The following is a 21,380-nucleotide window of genomic DNA, read 5'->3' as shown; positions in this document are numbered from 1 at the left end:
GGTGTCGATACAAGACATGTTTCGGAATTGGTGTCAGCGCCATCAATTTAGACCTTTTGAACTGGGAAAGGCTGACAAAGAATGAAACATACATACTACAACAAGAAAAAAAAACACTAAGAAAGTTAAAGTTTTTTTTATTTCAGACCGAAAGAGACCAAGAGTATTTTGGAAACATCAGACAAATCGGTAATGAGTAGTCTAAGTCGAAAAAGTCTTTTCATAAAGCAGATTTTATCGCAAATGAATTAGTGTCCCATGCTAGCCAGGCTACAGATTATTTCCCAGTGGACAAAAAAAAAACAGCACACACATCCCAAAACTAATAGTTGACATTATAATTTTTTTCTTTTCAAAACTCCATTACCACAAGCACCTCTTTCCAAGCATACCCTTCATGACACCCTCAAATAAACGAGATTAGACCTTATCATCGGATGTAAAAATAAACTTCCCCTGTTCTTAAACCGTCTCACAAATATATATATTAAAATATTTACAGCAACAAATCCACGTGTGACTGCGGGGAAACTTCTACAATGAGTGTCAACAAAGCTAGAAATTGATCAATGGAAAAAAATATCTTCGGAAAGTTGTATTAGTATAAAAATAAAACATCAGATGAATTCCCTCGTTGAAACGCCACCACAGGCTTAATGTTTCGATCCACTTGTTCTTCTTTTTTTCTTAGTTCTATAGCGAGAGAAGCAGTCTCTATTAAATTGCCTGCAGTAACACTTTTAAATCACCAAGAGGTGGCAGTTCATTGGGTTTTCAACCGTGGAAGGGCCTGTTACGTACCCTTTCAATGACGATGGTTTTGTCTTCACTGATGATTGAACTGGACGTCTGGTAGTCATCGCCCAGCAGGCCGAGGATGGGGTATTGATTTCTATACCTACAGTGACGTAAAACAGTACAAATGACATGGTTGAGCTTTAAGAGTGGGACCAACGGTGTGATTTGTACCTTTGGGTGGTGACAGTCCTAGTGGTTTTAGAGCTGTCGTTTTTCTCCATCATCAACTTCCGGATCTCCTAAAGAAAAAGTCAAGATTTGAATTTAAGTACCCCACACTCAAACAGAATATGTACGTTTGTCTTGGGTTTTTTTTTTTGGTTTAGCGACCTCCTCCCGTTGGGTGATGGTGATCTGCCGCTTCTCCAGTAAGGCGAGTAGCTCAGAGATCTTCAACTGAAGGCTCTTCTCCGAAGCAGACGATGTCCTTTCAGTGGTGACCTCCGTCTGGAGCCTCGTAATCTGAGTCTAGAAAGAGAAGCACACACACACCAGGTAAGCATTCTGATTCCAATCAATGATTTGATCACAAAAGACAAAACACTAGCAATTTAATGTCACATAAACAATGAATTATATACTATTCATGTTTTACCACTTAAAACAGGACAGTTTAAGACATATATATAGGTTGAAATGTTGAGATCATAGCTGTGATATTTCCATATGTTGGAGTAGATATATGTACATAGAAATTCCAGTCACTGTTCTTATACATTTAGCAACAAGCTTCTTCCGTTTTCTTCTATATCAAGGGTGTCAAACTCGAGTCGGTTCACGGGCCACATTAACGTCAACTCGATTTCATGTGGGCCGGACCATTTTAGATATAATATTTATATATTTTTTAGGCAATCGGATTAAAATAACTGGATCAAAAGCCCTAAATATTCCGTTTTTTATAGATCTAAAACAATGTGTATTTGAGTTTTTTTTCTTAGTAAGAAAAAAGGCCTTTTAATCATTTGTTTTTCATTTCAAAATGAAACAATATATATATTTTTAATTGTATTCAAAAGAAGGGGGGAAAACTGAAAATATTTATATATACTTATTTATTTTTAGATTTTACTAAATGCTTTTTGAACTAAAAACAGAAAAAGAAAAAAATGGATTTAAAAAATTGCAATTATTGATCAAAATCAGAAAATATAATATACATCTATAATCTTGATTTGAATTTGATCCTAAATCAGAGTCGGAATTTGTGATTTACTTTCTCGGGCCGCCCAAAATGTTGCGGCGGGCCAGATTAGGCCCCCGGGCCACCATTTTGACACCTGTGTTCTATACAATCCAAAGTTTTTATGATATTTGCAGAGTTGGAAGTATCCGTACATTCCCCTATAAATTCAGTTGATGATTGATGTAAATTTTTAATATCAAATTCTGTATCATATTACAATGAAAGCACTCTTTCCATATAACATCTACACAATGTGACAGATTTTCTGGAGTCTGATTGTAGTTACAGTGTGCATTATTATGCCCCAAGTGTTCATGGTGAGGTTTTTATAAAAAGACAGCAAATTCTACTTGTAAAATGATGAAAAAAATAAAAAACATATTCACCCGCAGCCTCTGAATCTCTTGGTCTTTCTCCTGTCTCATGTTTCCGAGTTGCTCAGTGAACTGACGCGACAGTTCCTCGGTCTTGATGTGCAGCGTGGTGCTGCTATTAGACTGCCCTAATTGCTGTAAAGTGGGATTCAGAAAGACCGTTAGAGACATAAACTTTCAAATTCAAGTGAGAAAGGCCAACTTAAAACAGATGGGATCGCTACTTTCTGCCGGAGCATCTCGTTCTCTTTCTCCAGAGTTCTGATCTGTCCCTCTAAATCTCGCATTCGGTAATCACGGCTCGAATCGGTGTTACGGGCGCTCATGAGCTGGCTCTCCAGGGAACGCTGGGAGGCGGTGGTTTCCTTCAGGGAAACCTGGATGCACAAAATAGGAAGTCTGGAGATTGGTCTTTCAATTCAGAACAGTGTTTACATCCAACGGAACAGTAGTCCTTAGTAGAAAAGCCTCTTTTGCATGATTCCTACGCATGTCATCAAGTGGAATCAAAGGCTTTTTAACACTTTTTAAAGACCACTTTGAATGGAATTTTCATTTCTAGAGCTAATTTTACGGCTAACTTCACAAAAAAAGCAGTATGTCCGTGAAGTAACCCCTCAAAGCAATCTAGCGCAATTCAAAATGTAATGAATTGAACCTGTAGCAATGAAATTCAATCTTTTAAATACAGAGGGGGGAAAAACGTGACCAGACGTTTCGTCGAAAGACGTTTGGCCCCCGGATGTTTGGTCCCCGGACGTTTGGTCGACCGGACGTTTGGTCGACCGGACGTTTGGTCGACCGGACGTTTGGTAGAACAGACGTTTTAGAACAGACGTTTGGTAGAACGGACGTTTTGTCGCCGGGTTCGCTCGCTGTCAAATTATGATAGAGAGTTTACTGTTGATATTTTGATATTAGATATTAAACTCACTCTCTCTCATGATTATAATTTTGAGAGCTGGTTTCAACAGTAACAACCAAACATCCGTTCTACCAAACGTCCGGTCGACCAAACGTCCGGTCGACCAAACGTCCGGTCGACCAAACGTCTGGGGACCAAATGTCCGGGGACCAAACATCCGGTCGACCAAACGTCCGGGGACCAAACGTCTTTCGACGAAACGTCCGAATACCGAAAAAAACAACGCCCAATTATCCTCAGTGTGAATATAGATAAAAACACATCAGCACAATACTCTAGAACTGTGGAAGGGGATATTTTTCTTACCTGAAGATGTCTGTTGTTTTCACGCACCTCCTCGAGGAGGCTGTCGTACTGGCGAGCCTGATCCACTTTGAAGGCCAGATCTCGCTCCAGGGACTCCTTTTCGTTCTCCAGATGCTGGAACGCACAACATATTTCTTCAAGGCAAATCCTATTAAACCCAGTGAACGCATTGCTGTTGCTAGTCTTACCCGCAGATCTTCGGACATGCGGAGGAGTTCCTCTCGCAGGCTGCTGAAGGTGGAGAGCAGCAGACGCATGCTCTTATCTGCAGTCAGACGAGTCTACACGTACACATAACCATTGACATTTTGTTAGACACGATTATTTAGCGTCAGATTCCGAATAACTGACCTGCAGCAGATAGCGGATTTGCTGTTTGGTCAGCTCAGTGGCTCCTTTAGGAAGCGAAGACTCAACATCTTCCATCTGAACACAGACAAATCATTACGGTTTTTGCAGATGGCGATAAAACAACTGTGCATTTGAAGTAGGAGGGCTGGCCTCACCGGGTCAACGCTGAGATCCACTCTGCTGTAAAACAAAAAGGAGGATGAATCAGTCATTATCTATAATTGGCTGTGCAGGGAAATGAGCTGAACACGCTGAATGTTCTGAAATTCCTGGTCCTATTCCAGTGTTAAATCAGGCTGTCATACCAAGGCCACGTCTTAGTTACGGTTTTATTAGGAGGGCCAATGTCTGCCAACTGGGATTTTTCTGATGGTAAATAGATAATTTACAGACATTAAAAAAAATTTGCCTATTAAATTCTTAAATCTCTCAACATTTTAAAAATTCTTTTTAATTGAAAAAAATGGGAAATTATATGAAAAATTATAAAATTGTGTATTTATATTAAAAAAAAAAATACAACAAAATATTAGTAGTTATAATAGTAAATATTCTCCATTTGGGGTTTAATAAAAACAAACTGAATAAAAATATTAACATCAAATAACAACATCAAAATGTGTATTTATTTATCAAAAAAGGGGGAACTGTAAATATTCTCATTACATTCTCTTCATTTTAATTTTATTATAAAAAAAGCACATGATGTACTTTTGCGGACCACACAAAATGATGTGGTGGACCAAAGGTGGCCCCCGGCCCACCACTTTGACACCTGTGTTGTAAGTGTTTGGTGCGACAGCTAAAATAGTGTGGAATAAGAGGGGTCAGGGGTCAAATGTCCCATGTCTGTCTGGTCTTTTGAGAATTCCTTGACACTGGTCACCTAAAACAACTTCCTTGGGTCTTAAGAAAATTCCAGCTGACTGTTGGGCTTGGACTTACTGTCCTCTGATCTTGCTCACGTGCTCGGCGATACAGGAGTGGATGTCGCAGTTCTTCCTGTAGACGTCAGCCAGCAGCTGGGCAAAGTAGCGTGTGTCCATCTTAGTGGCCTCGCTCAAGTCGGTTCTCACGTCCGTGCGAGAGATCTTCTCGATGACTGGCGGTGGCTTCTGCTGTATGACATTGATAATCTCCTCTTCGTCCACTATCACCGTTTCTTCATTCTGCTCCCCCTGAAAGCATAGTGGCTCCGTTAAATGTTTGACATCTTTTTATCCTGTATTTTTGAAGGTTTCATTCTTGTAACTGTTAGACGTTAAGTTTTAGCATTTGACTCCAACGCCTTAAACTTCGTCTTATCTTCTCTAACAATGGCGCATATTCACCATCGGGGGAGACAGACCAGGGTTTAACGGGTTAATCCACAGATGATTTATTCTTGCTCCGCTGTAATCAACCTCAAAAGAATGTCTCATACTCAAAGCCTTTATTCAACATTCTGTTGTGTGGTCATCGAGCAGCTGAAAACAAGTGTTTAATCATACAGTAGTAATATAAAAAAATAAAGCCTTGTGTAGTATTGTAATGATTCAGCTGTAATAAAATATATGATTAAAATATGTCATAGTCTTCATTAGATTATATGGTTAAAATATGTCATAGTCTTCAGACCCTAGGAAGGACCTGAATATTAAGAAGATTCAGCTCAAAAAGTTAGCGTTACTGTAAAAATCTAATGAGGACAAACTTTATTTTAATTTTTTCGGATGCCAAGGGAGTCAACCACTATTTCTCAGGCAACACAAGCCCGAACACACCTTCCGCCGCCGACTCCTTATCTGTAAATGCGTAGTCCAACTCAATGTTGCATAACCTGTTATCAGCCACACAACTCAACGCAACTTTACTCTGTAAACATTCACCTGTCACTCTCTCTTTTGTGAGCAGACGCTCACGATTGATATTAGAATTAATCAAAAGTTTTATCTCCATTTTGCTGTTGTTCAAACTGGATGGTCAGTTTCACTTTTTACGCATATCGTTCGGTTTTGGTGTTTTTAATTTCTGAGATACAAATCATAGGGTCGGATTATTTGGTTTTGAAATCTACCACAAAAAAAAGGAAATGGGAAAATGCTTCATATTTAATGTAGACTGAAAGCAAATAACATACATTAAAAAAAGGTGCAGCTGCCTGCACTTTGGCTGACATTTTTCAATGCACACCAAATGGAAAAAAAAGTATAAAAACTAATAAATACAAGAGAGTAAAGGTCAACATTTCTATTACAGAATGTGTTAAATTTACAATAGGGATTGTTTTCTATCCAAAAAGTATTTTTCCACTAATATTTAAGTGTGGCTACTTAAATGTGTGGAGTTTGCGTGATCTCCCCCTGCCTGGTGCCCATTGGCTGGAATAGGCTCAAGCACCCTCTGCAACCCTTTGAGGGGACAAGCGGTAGGGAAAATGAATTAAGTAAATGATATCCTTTTGTAATACAAGTACCCAGTAATTACATTTAAATGCCAGTAGCAATACTGAATATTACAACCTTAAAGAATTGGTTGACCGATTAGTACTAACTTTTTCACCAATACTCTGTCGTTTGCGTTTTACGCCGAGTGTTGAAGTTATCACTTTGTAAATACTCGGAGTAGCTCTGCTAGATTCCACAAGGCCTCGATGGAACATCACAAATTGGCATGATGGTGACAAACATTTTGCTGTGAATTGAAGTGAGTTTATCATTAGTCCAATGTCCAATTTTTTTGAACCAGTAAGGTTGCAGCTAATAAACGATTTTTTTTTTATGAAAACCAAGCGGACTGGGCATCCTTCAATGGCAGCCAATGAGTTCAGGTTAAAACTCGTGTGTGGGATCACATGGGTGTGTCACCGCATGCCAGTCATACCTGACGCAGAAAGCAAGCAAAGGCATCCCAAAAACCGGTCAGGCACTGTCGACTTGAAAAGGACGCATAACAATAATTGCTTCAAGATAAAGTGGCATCTTGAGCCAGCTTTTCAAACAATTTACTCAGCTATCAGATGAGTGAGAGAAAAGTAATCTATCTCACTGTTTTGTAAAATTACAAGGATGAAAACACACCGTGTATTTGAATGTGAGAAATTAACCTGATATGTTTTAATAGGTAGGATTTTAAAACACTTTAGTACTTCGTTGATCACACTGGGAAAAGATATGAAAGCATTCATAATCAATCACACCATAAGTTAGAATACAGATACAGTTAGAATTAGAATTTAGGGTTATAATTTAGGGTTAGGGTTATAATTTAGGGTTAGGGTTATAATTTAGGGTTAGGTTATAATTTAAGTTTAGGGTTAGAATTTAGGGTTAGGGTTATAATTTAGGGTTAGGGTTATAATTTAGGGTTAGGGTTATAATTTAGGGTTAGGGTTATAATTTAGAGTTAGGGTTATAATTTAGGGTTTGGGTTACAGCTAGAATTAGAATTTAGGGTTAGGGTCAGAATTTAGGGTTTGGGTTACAGTTAGAATAAGAATTTAGGGTTAGGGTTGGAATTTAAGGTTAGGGTTAGAATTTAGGGTTAGAATTTAGGGTTAGGGTTAGAATTTAGGGTTATGCTTAGAGTTAGAATTTAGGGTTATGCTTAGAGTTAGAATTTAGGGTTATGCTTAGAGTTAGAATTTAGGGTTATGCTTAGAGTTAGAATTTAGGGTTATGCTTAGAGTTAGAATTTAGGGTTATGCTTAGAGCAAGAATTTAGGGTTATGCTTAGAGTTAGAATTTAGGGTTATGCTTATTGTTAGAATTTAGGGTTATGCTTAGAGTTAGAATTTAGGGTTATGCTTAGAGTTAGAATTTAGTCATAGGGTTAGAATGTAGGGTTAGGGTTACTTTTTAGGGTTAGGGTATGAATTTAGGGTTCGAATGTAAGGTTAAGGTTAGAATGAAGGGTTAGGGTTACTTTTTAGGGTTAGGGTAAGAATTTAGGGTTCGAATGTAAGGTTAAGGTTAGAATGAAGGGTTACAGTTAGTATGTAGGGTTACAGTTAGTATGTAGGGATGGACTTATAATTTAGGGTAAGGCTTAGAATTTAGGGTTAGGTAGTGAGACAAGTGAATGTTTGGAAAACATTCAATGCACGGGAGGGAACAATCTGTACGTAGGCCAGGAGACATGCATCGGGCTAGTGAGGCCATTCTTCATGTTATTTAAAAAATGCATATTGGACGGACAGGTGCGTCAATGGCAGCGTCATCCAGAGAGAGAACCAACGGGCGCCTGAGAGAAGAGCGGGCACCATTCCAGGTAAGTGCCAAATGTTTGGGTTATATTAAGTGCCAACGATAAAAAATACAAATAAGTGCCAGGGTTAGGGTTAGAATTTAGGGTTAGGGTTAGAATTTAGGGTTAGGTAGTGAGACAAGTGAATGTTTGGATGAAAAGAGTTAACGATCCAATTCATACAAAGAACTTAGATTTTGTTTTAACACCAAACACACAAATTCCCTTTCGGCATTCCCATCGTCATCACAATGCATGAGCTTCACGAAGGTGGCCTATAATTAGCCGGGAATGCCGCACATTCCCCACTGAAGTGATAATAAATGCATCAGCTAAGGCTACGACCGCACTATGATAATTAAGTGCTTCAAAATTAAGTTGTAGCTTCATTCCTAAATGAGCATGACTACATAATAGTAAGTCAAACGTCGCTTAGCTTCCAATTAAAGTATTTGTTTAATCTTCTTAACCTTTTATAGACCAAATGATGATTTTTGGTACATAAAAAAAGAAATAACCCCAGCCCTCATAAAGACTGAGTGTCCACATACATGCACATCACATTTTGGGTCACGCAAGCCACAATATTAACATTTGGTACACACGTGTCACCTACATATGTGGTCCCAATTTATATATTTTAACATTTTGTTTTAATATTTTTTCATGGATTAATATTATAAATCACTGAAATGTTATTTTAAAAAAATATATACAATTGAAATGAATGAATGAATTTGAATATTTTATTACTAATACCTTGGTAATGTATATTGACGAAGAAAAAAAAAAAAACATCCAAATATAAAATATTTTCATACTTCAAACATTATCACTCTTGCATGATGTTATCTTACTTTTAACTTGCTAACTATAACTTTAACTGAACTATTTTACATTTTAACTTGCAACAACAAGCTTTTAATCTAACAAGCGTCTTCAGCTCCAGACTACTGAGGGTCTGTGCCGATAACCTTGGAAGAGTGACTCTGCATATTTTCAACCTCGGTCACAGTCTGCAGAAGTTCCCCATCTTGTGGAAGACTTCCTGTGTGGTTCCAGTTTTATCCAACTCTACAACGTCTTTTCTAGTATCTGTATCCGTTTTTGCTACTGCAACCAAGATGGCGCCGCTCAAGTGACAGCCGGTAGCAGTAGCTCGGTCCGCTTTTGCTCGTTTTGTGTTTTTGCTACTTTTCTGTCTTTTTTTATTGCATATTGGTATTTAGTTTTTTTACCTAGGTCTACAATGTCTTGTGTGTCTTGTGTCTGTCTTGCTACTGCAACCAAGAAATTTCCCGAATTCGGGATGAAATAAAGTTCTAACCTAACCTAACCTAACCTAACTAACTTTCAACAACTAGCCATATTTCCACTTCTGTTGTATTATGATGCGTAGTACAAAACAATTCTATCCTTGTAAATTTGCATTATTTTGTTGCTTTGGGAAAACACAAACAGTAATTCTATAAAAGGGTAAAATGAATTAATACATCTTTAAAAGCCAATCTTTTTCACCACATTTGTGATTGCATGATCGGATCGGCGACACTGACAGTTGAAATAATTGTACATGTCAAATTCATTTAAACTTGGATCAAAGCTCTCAGTTCATTTTGACTGGGAGGGGCAAATGACTGGAGTTTAATCAATGGCAGCCAATGAGTTAAATCAACGCCATATAAAGGGTTAAAGTTGTACTGGGAAATTGCATTCTATAGTTAAGGGAAGAACTTAGTGAATAAGCAATGAATGGCCTGTGAGATCAATATTTTAATTAACTGTGCATCATTTTAAGAGGGGAGCTAGTTCCAAGAAAAAGTGTAAGTGAGCTAGTACAGTAAAAAAACATCAGTTGTGACCACGCCCGTCATAAACGTGATGCTGCAAGTTGACATTCCATGAACTGTACCCACCCACGATAAAAAGGTGTGGGAAGTGGACACACCTTTCTAGCTACATGACACACCCTGTGGTGAATGTTTTGTCACACATACATTGAACTATCAGCACATGGTCACATATTTTCAGGGCTGATGGTGCGCATACACACACATATTCCCCCGGTTCGACTGGGTGTCCAACGGAAAACACTTTCCAGTTAATTTAGAAACTCATCTCAGTCATGAAATTGGATTGGATTGGATTGGATAACTTTATTCATCCCGTATTCGGGAAATTTCATGGGAACATAAATGTCAATGTATATAGAATTAAAACATAGGCTCAACCACTAATACGTGTATGTCATTTTAAAACAATGATAATTAAATAGAAGCTTACAAAGATATATTTTGCCTGCTTTTACCAGAATGACCAAAACTCTAAATTTGACTTTTTTAGGTACGCACTTTATTCTTTTTCCGAAAACATTTATCCTGACAAGGGTTGCGGGGGGTGCTGGAGCCAACTTGGTGTTCAACCCAGCCTACAAGGTTTTGTGAGTGTGTGAGGAAATCGGAGTACCCAGGGAAAACCCACCCAAGCCTGGGGGGGAACATCCAAACTCCACACAATGAGGACTGACCTCGGATCGAACCCTCGACCCCAGAACTGTGAGGCTGATGCGCCAACCACACGTCCACTGTGCCGTCTAGTTTAATTTAGTTAAATCTGAACTATTTCCTGTTCATAATCAAGTTGATTAATTGGTTTATTGCAATCCAGTAGAAATAAATATGCTATAAAATACTAGTAAGAAGAAAAGAACAACCCAATTTTAGGATATGTTTTGAAACATCTAACATTTTAAAGTCTAATTAGACATTTCAACATTGACAAATGACCGAATTGACTGCCTTTTAAAACTGAAATAATGATTTTTTTTGTGAACACAGTAAAGGTTTTGCAGCACTAATACCACTTGAAAGTCAACTCCTACTACAACCTGTTGCGACTGGTTCAAGCTCTTCAATTAAGGAGAATGTAATGTTGTTTCCTTCGAGCAACGGTTTAATGTTCCCAAAAAAATAAGCAAACAAAGCCAATGGGTTTCCAAAGCAAAGGACACATTTTTGTGCACCTGCCAAACCTAAAAATGCGTCCCAGAGACTTTCCAACATTACGAGATGGCTTTGACGACAGTGGGGGAACTAAAACTGGTGTGTTTGTGTGTGTCTTGCCTCGTCCTCCTTTTCCTCCTCCACACTGGGCTCGGGGCTCTTGGGGGGACTGGAGGACAAGCTGAACCCCGAGGACGAGTTCCTGCTCACACACTGAGACAAGAGGAAGAAAGAGCTGTGTTCATAGAAAGCTGTGGCCGCTAGAGTACTGTAACCCATGAATAATGCTTCTTTGTACTCCTGTTTGAGGAACATGTGCAAAGTCAGTCTGCCCCGCTACTAAAAGGCTTCAATTTAGACGCTACTGTAAGAATTTAGTGAGCGGAAATGTGTTAACTGGCGGACTGTCAAGCACGCAACTGTGATAAACGTTAAGACCCCTTCAAATAAGTCAGTGTCGGTTCAGAGTTTTTCTCTAAGTGCACTTTTGTAAACAAGCAGGCAAAAGTACGCAGTTGTTCAGTTTTCGATTCAAAATGTATCTATTGTTTGTAAAAAAAATAGTAATAATAAAGCTTTTAAGAGACTATTACTCCGTAAAATCATCACACGTTTCATTAGGGTTCAAAAACTAAGCATTGTGGGTGTGATTATGACAGTCTTTTACGTTTTAGTATTATTATGGTTAATTTAAAAGTATTAAATTTGTTTTAAAGTTATTTTATGCCTCTCCATTTTGGTCATTTAAAAGCTATTGAAGCGAGAGTTAAATTAAAGGCAGTCTACAATCAAATAAACTAAGTTTTAAAAAAATAATAACAATAATGCATTAGATTTAAGGTAGTATCACATTTTGAAAACATTTTTTATAGTGTTACTTTTTAAAATCAATTACCCTATTTCATGAACTGCACATAATTGCAATTCAACAATTGAATTCGCATTAAATTCTTCTGGTTTTTCCTTTTAAATAAAGGCATGCTTGTCGAAAACAGCCCTAATCGCTCTTGAAGTGCACACGGTGTTATATAACAACTCGTTGCCCGCTGAGCAGCAGCACAACAAGAAGCTGGAGAATGTTACGGGCCTCAAACGCCTTTAAATCATGTTGTTTTTGTTTTACCCTGCTCTCAGCGCAATCGCTTTAAAGTCGCACCTGGTAATTGGAGTTGATAACCTGACACCCATTAGATGTACTATCCTGCGTTTGCTGCTTTATTCCATGAGTAATTAGATTCTTGTTGCAAAGCCAATTTATTGAAAACACAATAGGAACTTGTCCTGCCAGAGTATTACTTTAATGCCATTTCTAACTGCCGTTTTTCATATATTAAGTGTAAATATGTTAGATATATATCATCCAGGTGGAAGAATGTGTTCTCTTTTTTGGATTTTAAGGTGACAGCCTTTACAGCGAAGGATTGTGGGTTATACTCATTTTCTGTCCGGACACTTCTGACTGGAGTTACTCAAACAGGAGAACAAATTTAGGGTGTTTAAATTAAAAGAGGATACAGAGTGTGTAAGAAACATTGGAGGAAAAAAACGACAGGAGCCAAATAGAAGCAGAGCACAGGAAGTGGAATTTATGTTTTGGAAGAGGTTAGTCAAAGCAATCTGGGAGGAAAACTCCAAAAACAGTAACAGAAGATTTGGTAGCATCCCCTGGAAAGTGAGCCCGTGACACCAGTTTTTGCGATCAACATGAAATTAGCAGTTTGTCAAAAGCCCATCTTGTAAATAGTACAGAAAGTCAGTATTTTGGAGTTCAGGATGGTGTTTGGGGACAGATTCTACAAAAAGTCAATTGTCATAATGCTACTGTTTCTACAATCTATGCAAAATTAGGGTGTTCATCATAACAGGAGGCATTAACAAGTTGTTTTTGTTTCAAAGAAGCCATTATGGGAACAATATCAAAACTCAAAAGCAGGGAAAAACATCCATGTCCTGTTTCACTGATTGATGCAAAATTGGGTGGATGAACCTAGCAAAACAGAATGCATCAATAACCAATGTCAAAATAGAGCAGAAATTGACTTTTTGATACCCATTGCTTTTTTGGGGAAAAACTTTTATCAGAGAATCGGCCCAGGTTAACTGCGATCAACAGCAGCTATCGTCGATAAACAGGCTGTGTTTATTTCCAATTTCATTCACTGAACAGGGCGAAAAAGATACATCAACATGAGTGACCAGTCACTCATATCCATCATGAGGACAAACAATTGCTCATGAAAGGTTGTGAGAAGTCAAGGTGGTATGTTAAAATGATATTACATGCACATGCAAGTACTTATGCGTCATACCTCCCACCTAAAGATAAACACACACCAAATGAACTCATTTGTGCACTGTCTCCCTCTCCATGCATGCAAAGAAGATGGAATATGACATACAATTCAATCCAATGCCACAATGTAAATAATACTTCCAAAATGATGATGCATTGCTAAATAAAGACACATCATGTATTTATTATGTGATAACAAATCTCCCCAAAAGTTTCACCAAACAAGTTTATGACTGTTTAACAATGTTCCCTCTAATTTTTTGTTTGTCTACGCAGAAAGACAACCTCCCTGAGCACATTGAGTACTGGTGTGAGCAACATCATCTTTGCTCGCTATGGGCACACACCAGTATCACACCTGCCATAAGCAGGTGCATGTCTACTACACATAATTGATTTAGTAATAATAAAATGTAATGATTAATATCTATGAATGGGCTGCCTGGCGGATGAGTTGTTCGCGCGTCGACCTCACAGCTAAAAAAAAATAAGTAAAAAATAAAAATAAAAAAATGGGATTTTATTTGGTGCGCTCCATATGATTGATTTGCTGTGCGCAGAGACGACGAGAGTAGCGCGCAATTGCGCGCGCACGCAGCTTAGAGGGAACATTGCTTTTTAATGATCTAGTTTTGGGAAAAACAGGTTCCCATATTATTGAAACGAGCAGCGACCCTAGTGAGGATAAAGCGGTTCAGAAAATGAGATGAGATGAGAAATTCTGAGTATGGTTCTCAAGGAATAACATTTAAAAATAGGAATGATTTCTAGCTCTCTCTGTCAAAGAGGTTCCCGACCCCATGGACTAGGTCGTGCAGTGAAGTATAGTAGTGGCGTTCAAGGTTAACTCGGATCTCACCATGTTCTGCTGAAACAGGAGGTCCGAATCTATGCCACTGACGCTCTGCAGGTAGACGGGCGACATCATCGGCTGCACGACCTGCGGCTGCTGCACGAACATGTACGACTGCTGTTGCACGGTCGGCTGAACCGGCACCAGGTAGCGCAGCGTGCTGTAGTTCCCGTTGACAGCATACTGGAGTGGGGAGGTTGAGCCGCCCGTCGTGGCAGTCAGCACCGGCTCGGGAGAGGCAATGTTCAAGGTCCGGTAGCTGGTCGTGGCGGTGCTCATCGGCTCGGGCGAGGCCACGTTCAAGGTCCGGTAGGTAGTCGTGGTAGTCTTTTGGCTATTGGTGGTCATTGTTGTTGTGAGATACGGACGAAAGAGAAAACTTTTAGAAAGTGTCTTAGAACACGATGGTGACTGCAGGAAAGGAGAGGTGAGTCTTTCCGTGTTACTTCCTCCTCTGCCGGCGGTGCACGGGAGGAAAGTCCGGTTAGTAGAGTCGCTCCCGGGGGTGGGGTGGGAAAGGCGGCGTGCGATGGGAGGTGCCCTGGCTCGGTAGGCAATTGTCAACTTTGTTTCCCTGGAAGTGGGTGGAAGTCTAGAGAATTTCAGACGTTGTTGGTGGTGTTGTGTCTTGTTTCGAGCAGTTTCATTCGATCTTGCTAGTGCATTGCATGTTATAGCATTGAGTGTGAACCAGTGCACTGATAAAAAACGAAACAGGCAAGCTGCTCTGCAGTTGATTCATTCCGTGTATTTGCTATTCAAAAAGTTTGCCGACGATTTTTTTTAGTTGATTTGTGTACGAAGCCCCCTTTCACTATGGAAACGCCCCCCACTCGCCCCCATGAATGTAAACAGACATTTTGTGTTACGTCATTCTGTGAGCAATTGCTCAACTGACCACTAGGTGTAGCCAGAGAACCAACAGTGCAGCAACAATTGTTTAACGACCTCAAAAAATGAAATATTGGAAGATATTTGCAACATATTAAAGAATTACTAAAATACAATTAAATAACTGTAAATGTGTGAGTAAAACGCCAACTCATCTTTCCCCCACAAATAAAAATATAGGCAGGAACTCTCGCGAGGTTATGATATAACGTCATCCCCCCTCATCCCGGAAATCTTTTGTACAATAAATCAGCATAATGGCCGTCGACCAAGTCATCAAATATTTTCCAAGCTGTCGAATCATCGTTGGGAGTTTACACTGGAAACTATAGCCAAACGCCCTGAAGACGCCGTTTGGTAAGAAAGAAACACCTCTGCGGTCTTCAGCTGTTTCCATCGGTTTTGTGTGTCACCGTCGATTGGTTCCGCTATTTTCGAAACCAAACCACGTTGATATATTTCACGAATGATAATCACTACCATTTTCGCATAATGTGTTGTTGATCGCGCATTATACGTTGCCATGTGACGTATTATCGATCATTTCAATTTGGCGTAGGTGACATGCACGCTCATCGTCGTTCAACTGATATATTTCGCGTCATACCTCTACTTACGAAATCATTTGGTTGCAAGACTTCTGCAACTTGAAGATTTCGTAAGTAGAGGTGTATTTTATATGTAAATTCTCAAATTCGTTCCACGGTCCTCACACAAGTACCAACTAAACCCTTTAAAATTGGTCCAAGTGTCCCAATTTTGTATGAAAAATGTGAGGAAATACAAAAATGAGAGAAAATTATAAGGAAATTATTTATTAATGTCTTAAAATAAATAACACACATTAAAATGTGCTCTACACCACTGAAACATCTCCCTCCTTGGCTGTTATTGATGTAATACCCGTGTTTCTCCGCCAGAAGGCGGCAAGAGCCGCCTGTTCTACCAGGGCCGAAAGCCGTCCACTTTGTAGTACAGTTCAGACTTTTACGTGTGAAAATATGTGCCACGTTGCATTTGTACAGTTTTTAATTGTTAATAAGGGGAATTAGAAATAAAATAACGGATAAGGAAATGCATTTACTTTTGGGGGGCTTTCGTAACGTGGATCTTTTTCATATCCCGAGTCACTCATTTGCATATTAAAAAATTGATTTTTTTTTCATAGTTTCTAGGCAAGGTCAATCCTAGTAGTACACCTCTCATTACTCATACTCAAAATTTTGCAATTTCACAGATTAAATTTCGAGAAAAATGAAATTAAAGTTTCTACATGGGCTTGACTGCAGTCAAATATTGGAGTGAAAATTGCATATAGCTTTCCACTTCAGGATTGGTAACATGATTTAATGGAAGACAGATTTTGTGTTTGTTATCAGGATGCAATGGGTGTTGACAATGCATCTGTTTGTGCAGTTGTTCTCCTCTGGCTTGGACTCCAATGGCCTTATACCAGCAATGAACTGCAAACAGGCCAGTTGTCATGTCCCAGCAGACCTGATGTAACCTCATCTTTTCCATCAGCCCGGTCCACAGCACCTAAACCCATCTCAGGCGTGATGAGCACATCCATGGCCTGCTTCTGGTCTCTACTGCCTCTCTAATCACAGGTTAACTAGCGTCTTGTACACGGAGCAACATTTTCTTCTATTTCATCTTGTGAATTAGTACGTTAAAGTGGCGAAAATTCTTATTTTCCACCCAACAGGTTCTCCTCAATTTTTGCTGCTAAGAATAGAAAAAGAACAGTGGCCATGTCTGGTTCAGGTGACTTACCAGGTGAGTTGAAAGCAATATTTGTAATCATCTGGTGCGCAAGTGGATAAAGAACCGGCATAAAATAGTGTTGAATTTTCAGCTCTAGAAGGTTCCGGTATGGGTGGGATGAAGCTCCCCATTGGCATGACTCGCCGGGCGCTCAGTTACGATGATAACCTAGAGGCGCCCATGTCCACGCCCCCACACGACATCAACATCACCAACCTATGGAGGCGCCCTGTTGTGCCTGAGAGGAAGTTCAGCCAACTGGCTGAAGTGAGACACCAACCCCTAACCATCCCCATATCTCCCACAAATTTTACTAATGCTCTTTTTCAATAATATCGATGAGTTTTAATTTCTGGTCAATGTGTTTCGCCACCAGGAAGACGAAGGTGTTGCCATACGTCATTCAAACGTGTACGTCAGCGTACCACCCAGGCCCACGAGTGTGGTGAAGACCAAAGCTTCCTCCCTCATCCTCAACTCTCTCATTACCAGTAGGGCAACTGAAACCATACTTGACTTGTATATAACTAACATTACAATCACATTACTTTTTGGTTGGTAGTGATAGAAATTCACAACCGGTCCATTTAAACTGTTAGCGAATGATCGTTATTGCCTTTATTGGCAGCCAATGATGTCAAAAATGTCTGTAATTATCATGTGAAGGCCTGTCTTACTATATTTGGGGTCGGGGTGGGTTCTTCTTATAGAGCAGACTCATGACAGTATGTCCAAGTTTGAGCAGAAGGCGGGCCTTACCGACACCAGCTACACACCCCACAAAGGTCTCACTGCAGAAGAGACTAGACTCCACCACCGAATGCCAGAATCCTTCCAGGTAATTGTGTGAAGTTTTCACTGTAATTATTAAGGATGTTACAATTTATCAAGCGTGTGATTATCAAGATACTACATTGTACTCCAATAGGTTATCCGTAAGCTCTTCCCGAGAATAAATATAGAGTTTTAAAATGATATCACAATTTAATAAAGGAAACAACAGGTTGCTATCAAAATTTTCAGGCTAGATGATAAAAAAATTCATTAGAATGATGTCTATGTTCATTGCCTCAATGACACCTTGGCTGCCACTATACATTCAATTCATTTTGATTCATTTGCCCATCCTAGTCAAAATGAATTGGAAATATATTGCCGTTAACCTTTGTTTTTATCCCCTCTCAGCTACCTTTGTTCACAATTTGGGAGTCCTAGTAGGACTAATATTACTGCTATATTTTTGCCTCTTAAACATTCTCACTTTTATTGCGGTATAGAAAATGCAGATTCAGAGCATGGAGGCCCGGGAGGAGCGCCATACCTCCTCAGCCCAGTCCACGCCATCCACCACACCGCACACCTCACCGAAACATCAGCGCAGGTACGCCCAGAACTTAACCATCAGAGCTAATATTTAACCTATATGCTCCCCCGCCAATCACAGTTGTTTTGTTTAGGAGTTGGTTCAGTAGCACCAGTTCGGACATCAGCGTGAGTTCCTCCAACAGCAGCGTGGACCTAGTTGGCAGTGACGGAGGAGGAGGGGGCGTGTTGGAACGCTGGGGCGTGTTTGGGCCACGGCCACTCGTGCACAAGTCCACCTCCGATCTAGGCGCCGATCCTTCAACGCCAGGTCAAAACAGCTTTACAGACGCCGCGTCAGTTGCAGAATAGTCTCAGTGTAACACGTATTTAGCCTTAGTGAAGTTGCACGGAAATCATTTACCCAGATTGCAAGTTGCGGAATAAACATTTGTATTTTTGTGAATACATGGAGCAAGGACGCTTAGACGGGAAGTGAAACAAAAAGCAAACAAAAGAAGGGATGCAAGTTAATGAGTGAAAGATTGACCTTCAGACCGGTGACTAATTTGAATGTCCGCTTATAAAAACAAAAGACGAAAACAAATGTAGCACAGAGGAGCACAACTGGACAAATTTGGAAGGCATTCAAACTTTTTCCCCCCTGCATGACAATGGGTAGGTGACTGAAGAATTAGTTTAGTTTAGTTAAAGCATTTGTTTGACCAGACATTTAATGGTGAATATCTCTTTGTAGTTAAAGTATACATGGAGTATGTTTGTGACTTTACGAGTGTGACACTGCTCATTTTTCTTTGTTCAAATTTGACTTTCTGTTTTATCCAGCAGGCTTTTCGCTGCAGGCGTATCGTGGCAACCCCACGACCAGCGCCGCAGATGCAGCGAAGCCTCAGGCGACCACCAGACTGGCTGACAGCCTCGACGCCACGAAGGCAGCCGCCCCCCCCAAGATGGAGATCCCGACGATGGACGGGCGTCGGCAGGGTGCTCGCCCGCACAAACTCAAGCCACGCGATATGAACATCCTGACGCCCTCTGGCTTTTAGATGACGTCTTGTTACCTGATTGACTGCCACTCTATGAAGAGGTTATGTACTGCTCCATTTTTTTTTATCTGACTAATGTTCAGCTGCATCTCATAGCCCCATTCTAAAGTAAAATCTACAACCTAAAGTGGAACCTACAATTAGGAAGCATTTTTTAAATATTATACAATGAATTGAGTACAAGTTCAGAAAAAAATGGAAGCATTTTAGTAACATTTCAATCTTAATATATTACCCTTGATGATGAACGGAAGGCTTATAATCTGGTGGAGAGAAAAAATACAATATGCGAGAAAATACGATAAGTTCCACAATACTAGTATATTACATACATTCCACCAAAATACACACACACAATGTTAACATTGTACAGTAAAAAATTCAATTATTTAAATTGTCCTCAACCCAAACTGTCATTAGCAGCACTGTTTGTTTTGTAACACCATTACATTCCTCACAAGTACAAAGAAGTTATGCTCTGCATAATACAACTAAAATAAAGTAAAACAATTTACCGAAAGAGTGATAGTTTTACCTTAGTGGCGTTTTATTGCTATGGTCGTCTGATTAAAAAGCCTTCCAGTGGTTGCACAAACTCCAGAAGTTTCACTATATTGTAATTAGCAATTATTTTACTAATAATGTATAATCTTGACGCTAAATTGGCAACGGAAATTGCAGTTTCTTTCGCAATATGAATTCAACTGAGATCTGTTACCTTAATTTGGTAAGTCAATAACCACTGTGAAGCAGCTAGTGGCAAATTAAAACAGTCACTCCTAGTAATGTTGGCAAATAATTTAAAAGTGACTAAAGATTTTATTTGCACTCTATATTCATCTTCGTGTTCTGATTTACAAAGTTCAGATGTGGTCCAATCAAATATATTAAGATGATCATAAAGTATACTACTATATTAAAAGAAAAAAAGGGCATCTAAGGAAAATGAAGGACACCTTCACGCTGAAATAGTTTTTCCATTTTTATGATTTAGATGTTTTAGTGTAGTGTAAGTAGTGAAGAAATGATTTCCTGCTGTGTTTGCAGTCGTCAAAAAGCCACTCGGTTTACTCCTGACTGCTTTTTAAATGTGCGTGTCGTATGCCGAGCTAGTATTTTCTTTCTTTAAGTAGCACTTTTTAGTTATTTTTGTTGCTCTTGCACTTTGTTTTAAAGTGGACCAAGTGGTGTTGCTGTTACCTTCCCTTCTCTTAAAAAGAAAACAAAAATATGAACTGTCAAAAGTAAATCTTTTGTCTGTGTCTGTCAGTTTAAAGAGTTGGTGATGTGGCCTAAGGGTCTTACTTTAAATTAAGATCAGAGGACACCAAATTTTCCAATTGACACAGGTTGGATATAGAAACATTACATGGGGAAAGATTACCTAAATGTTTGAACAATTCTTAAAAAAAAAATACATTGTTTGTTCTAAAACTACTTGACAAAGGTCCTTTAGTTCTAGATTTGAAAATGTACACTGCTTAAACATATTGTGAGGCTTTCAAATAATCCTAGAGGAACCCAATGGCTGTTAATACTGTATAATGAAAAGAAACAAACAATAAGAACAAAATATCGTCGTTTTTTTTTCAGATCCTTGTTAAACGTTAATCTGTTAGAAAAGCAAGGCAGGCCTGGACAAAATGCACTTGCAGGCCTCTATGTAAGACTTTTGTGCTGTATCTTGCCCACCCATGCTCTAAATGGATTGAAGTATATGTCTCAAATTCCGTCCTCCTTGTTTATTTTGTTCCATAGTACCTGGATATGTTTGTTTTTGACTATTGAAAATAAATGTCCTGTTGTCATCAAACAGAAAGTGCGTCTATTATGTCAAATGATGGTGCTGCCCTCAGATTTAATCTTCAGGATTAAATGTGCTGAGTTTTGTAAATACACTATCAAGTAAAGTGGTCATTTGGTATTTGGTCCATTCATGAAACAAACTATATTTACTGTAAGAATTCTGTATTTAGACAGTTATCTTAAAGGAAGAGCACTTGGTGTCTCAAAGCATTTTTTAATGTTCTTTATTACCGTA

The 21,380-nt window shown here is 39.2% G+C and overlaps 2 protein-coding genes across 4 annotated transcripts; one reads left to right on the top strand and one right to left on the bottom strand.

The window, feature by feature from the left end:
• Positions 1–120: 120 nt before the first annotated feature.
• Positions 121–14,913, bottom strand: pof1b (POF1B actin binding protein). 2 transcript variants are annotated; one of them, XM_077593085.1, is made up of 13 exons: positions 14,319–14,913; positions 11,287–11,379; positions 4,886–5,118; positions 4,096–4,120; positions 3,941–4,015; positions 3,778–3,870; positions 3,590–3,703; positions 2,583–2,735; positions 2,371–2,493; positions 1,129–1,266; positions 970–1,037; positions 802–898; positions 121–693 (listed from the first exon to the last, which is right to left on the bottom strand). In XM_077593085.1, exons 1-13 carry the CDS (start codon positions 14,658–14,660, stop codon positions 688–690), a joined length of 1,560 nt encoding a protein of 519 aa, XP_077449211.1. In that variant the 5' UTR covers positions 14,661–14,913; the 3' UTR covers positions 121–687. The 2 variants fall into 2 exon arrangements, with proteins under 2 accessions (XP_077449211.1, XP_077449212.1); XM_077593086.1 differs by lacking the exon at positions 11,287–11,379 and having other exon boundaries at positions 14,319–14,880.
• A 500-nt stretch (positions 14,914–15,413) lies between these two features.
• On the top strand, positions 15,414–21,158 carry LOC144067863 (putative monooxygenase p33MONOX). Of its 2 annotated transcripts, none has more exons than XM_077591902.1 (9): positions 15,414–15,560; positions 16,620–16,813; positions 16,912–16,982; positions 17,062–17,237; positions 17,347–17,461; positions 17,681–17,808; positions 18,248–18,351; positions 18,428–18,603; positions 19,122–21,158. In XM_077591902.1, the coding sequence occupies exons 3-9, from the start codon at positions 16,958–16,960 to the stop codon at positions 19,337–19,339; spliced, it is 942 nt and encodes a 313-aa protein (XP_077448028.1). In that variant the 5' UTR covers positions 15,414–15,560; positions 16,620–16,813; positions 16,912–16,957; the 3' UTR covers positions 19,340–21,158. The 2 variants fall into 2 exon arrangements, with proteins under 2 accessions (XP_077448028.1, XP_077448027.1); XM_077591901.1 differs by having other exon boundaries at positions 19,119–21,158.
• Positions 21,159–21,380: the final 222 nt, after the last annotated feature.

This window comes from Stigmatopora argus, chromosome 22 (assembly GCF_051989625.1).
Source record: "Stigmatopora argus isolate UIUO_Sarg chromosome 22, RoL_Sarg_1.0, whole genome shotgun sequence".
NCBI classification, from domain to species: domain Eukaryota; kingdom Metazoa; phylum Chordata; class Actinopteri; order Syngnathiformes; family Syngnathidae; genus Stigmatopora; species Stigmatopora argus.
The sequence above is the reverse complement of the archived record's forward strand: the minus strand, read 5'-3'. Positions and strand labels throughout refer to the sequence as shown.

Bases quoted from the DNA above. Each gene is read 5' to 3' on its own strand.
- pof1b (XM_077593085.1), bottom strand. From the start codon at position 14,660: ATGACCACCAATAGCCAAAAGACTACCACGACTACCTACCGGACCTTG. The intron at 4,121-4,885 runs GTAAGTCCAAGC...TTTGTTTTACAG, and splicing joins GTGAGCAAGATCAGAGGACA to CAGAGTGGATCTCAGCGTTG. The intron at 3,704-3,777 runs GTAAGACTAGCA...TGTGCGTTCCAG, and splicing joins GCATGTCCGAAGATCTGCGG to CATCTGGAGAACGAAAAGGA.
- LOC144067863 (XM_077591901.1), top strand. From the start codon at position 16,958: ATGTCTGGTTCAGGTGACTTACCAG. The intron at 17,809-18,247 runs GTAATTGTGTGA...ATTGCGGTATAG, and splicing joins GAATGCCAGAATCCTTCCAG to AAAATGCAGATTCAGAGCAT. The intron at 18,352-18,427 runs GTACGCCCAGAA...TGTTTTGTTTAG, and splicing joins TCACCGAAACATCAGCGCAG to GAGTTGGTTCAGTAGCACCA.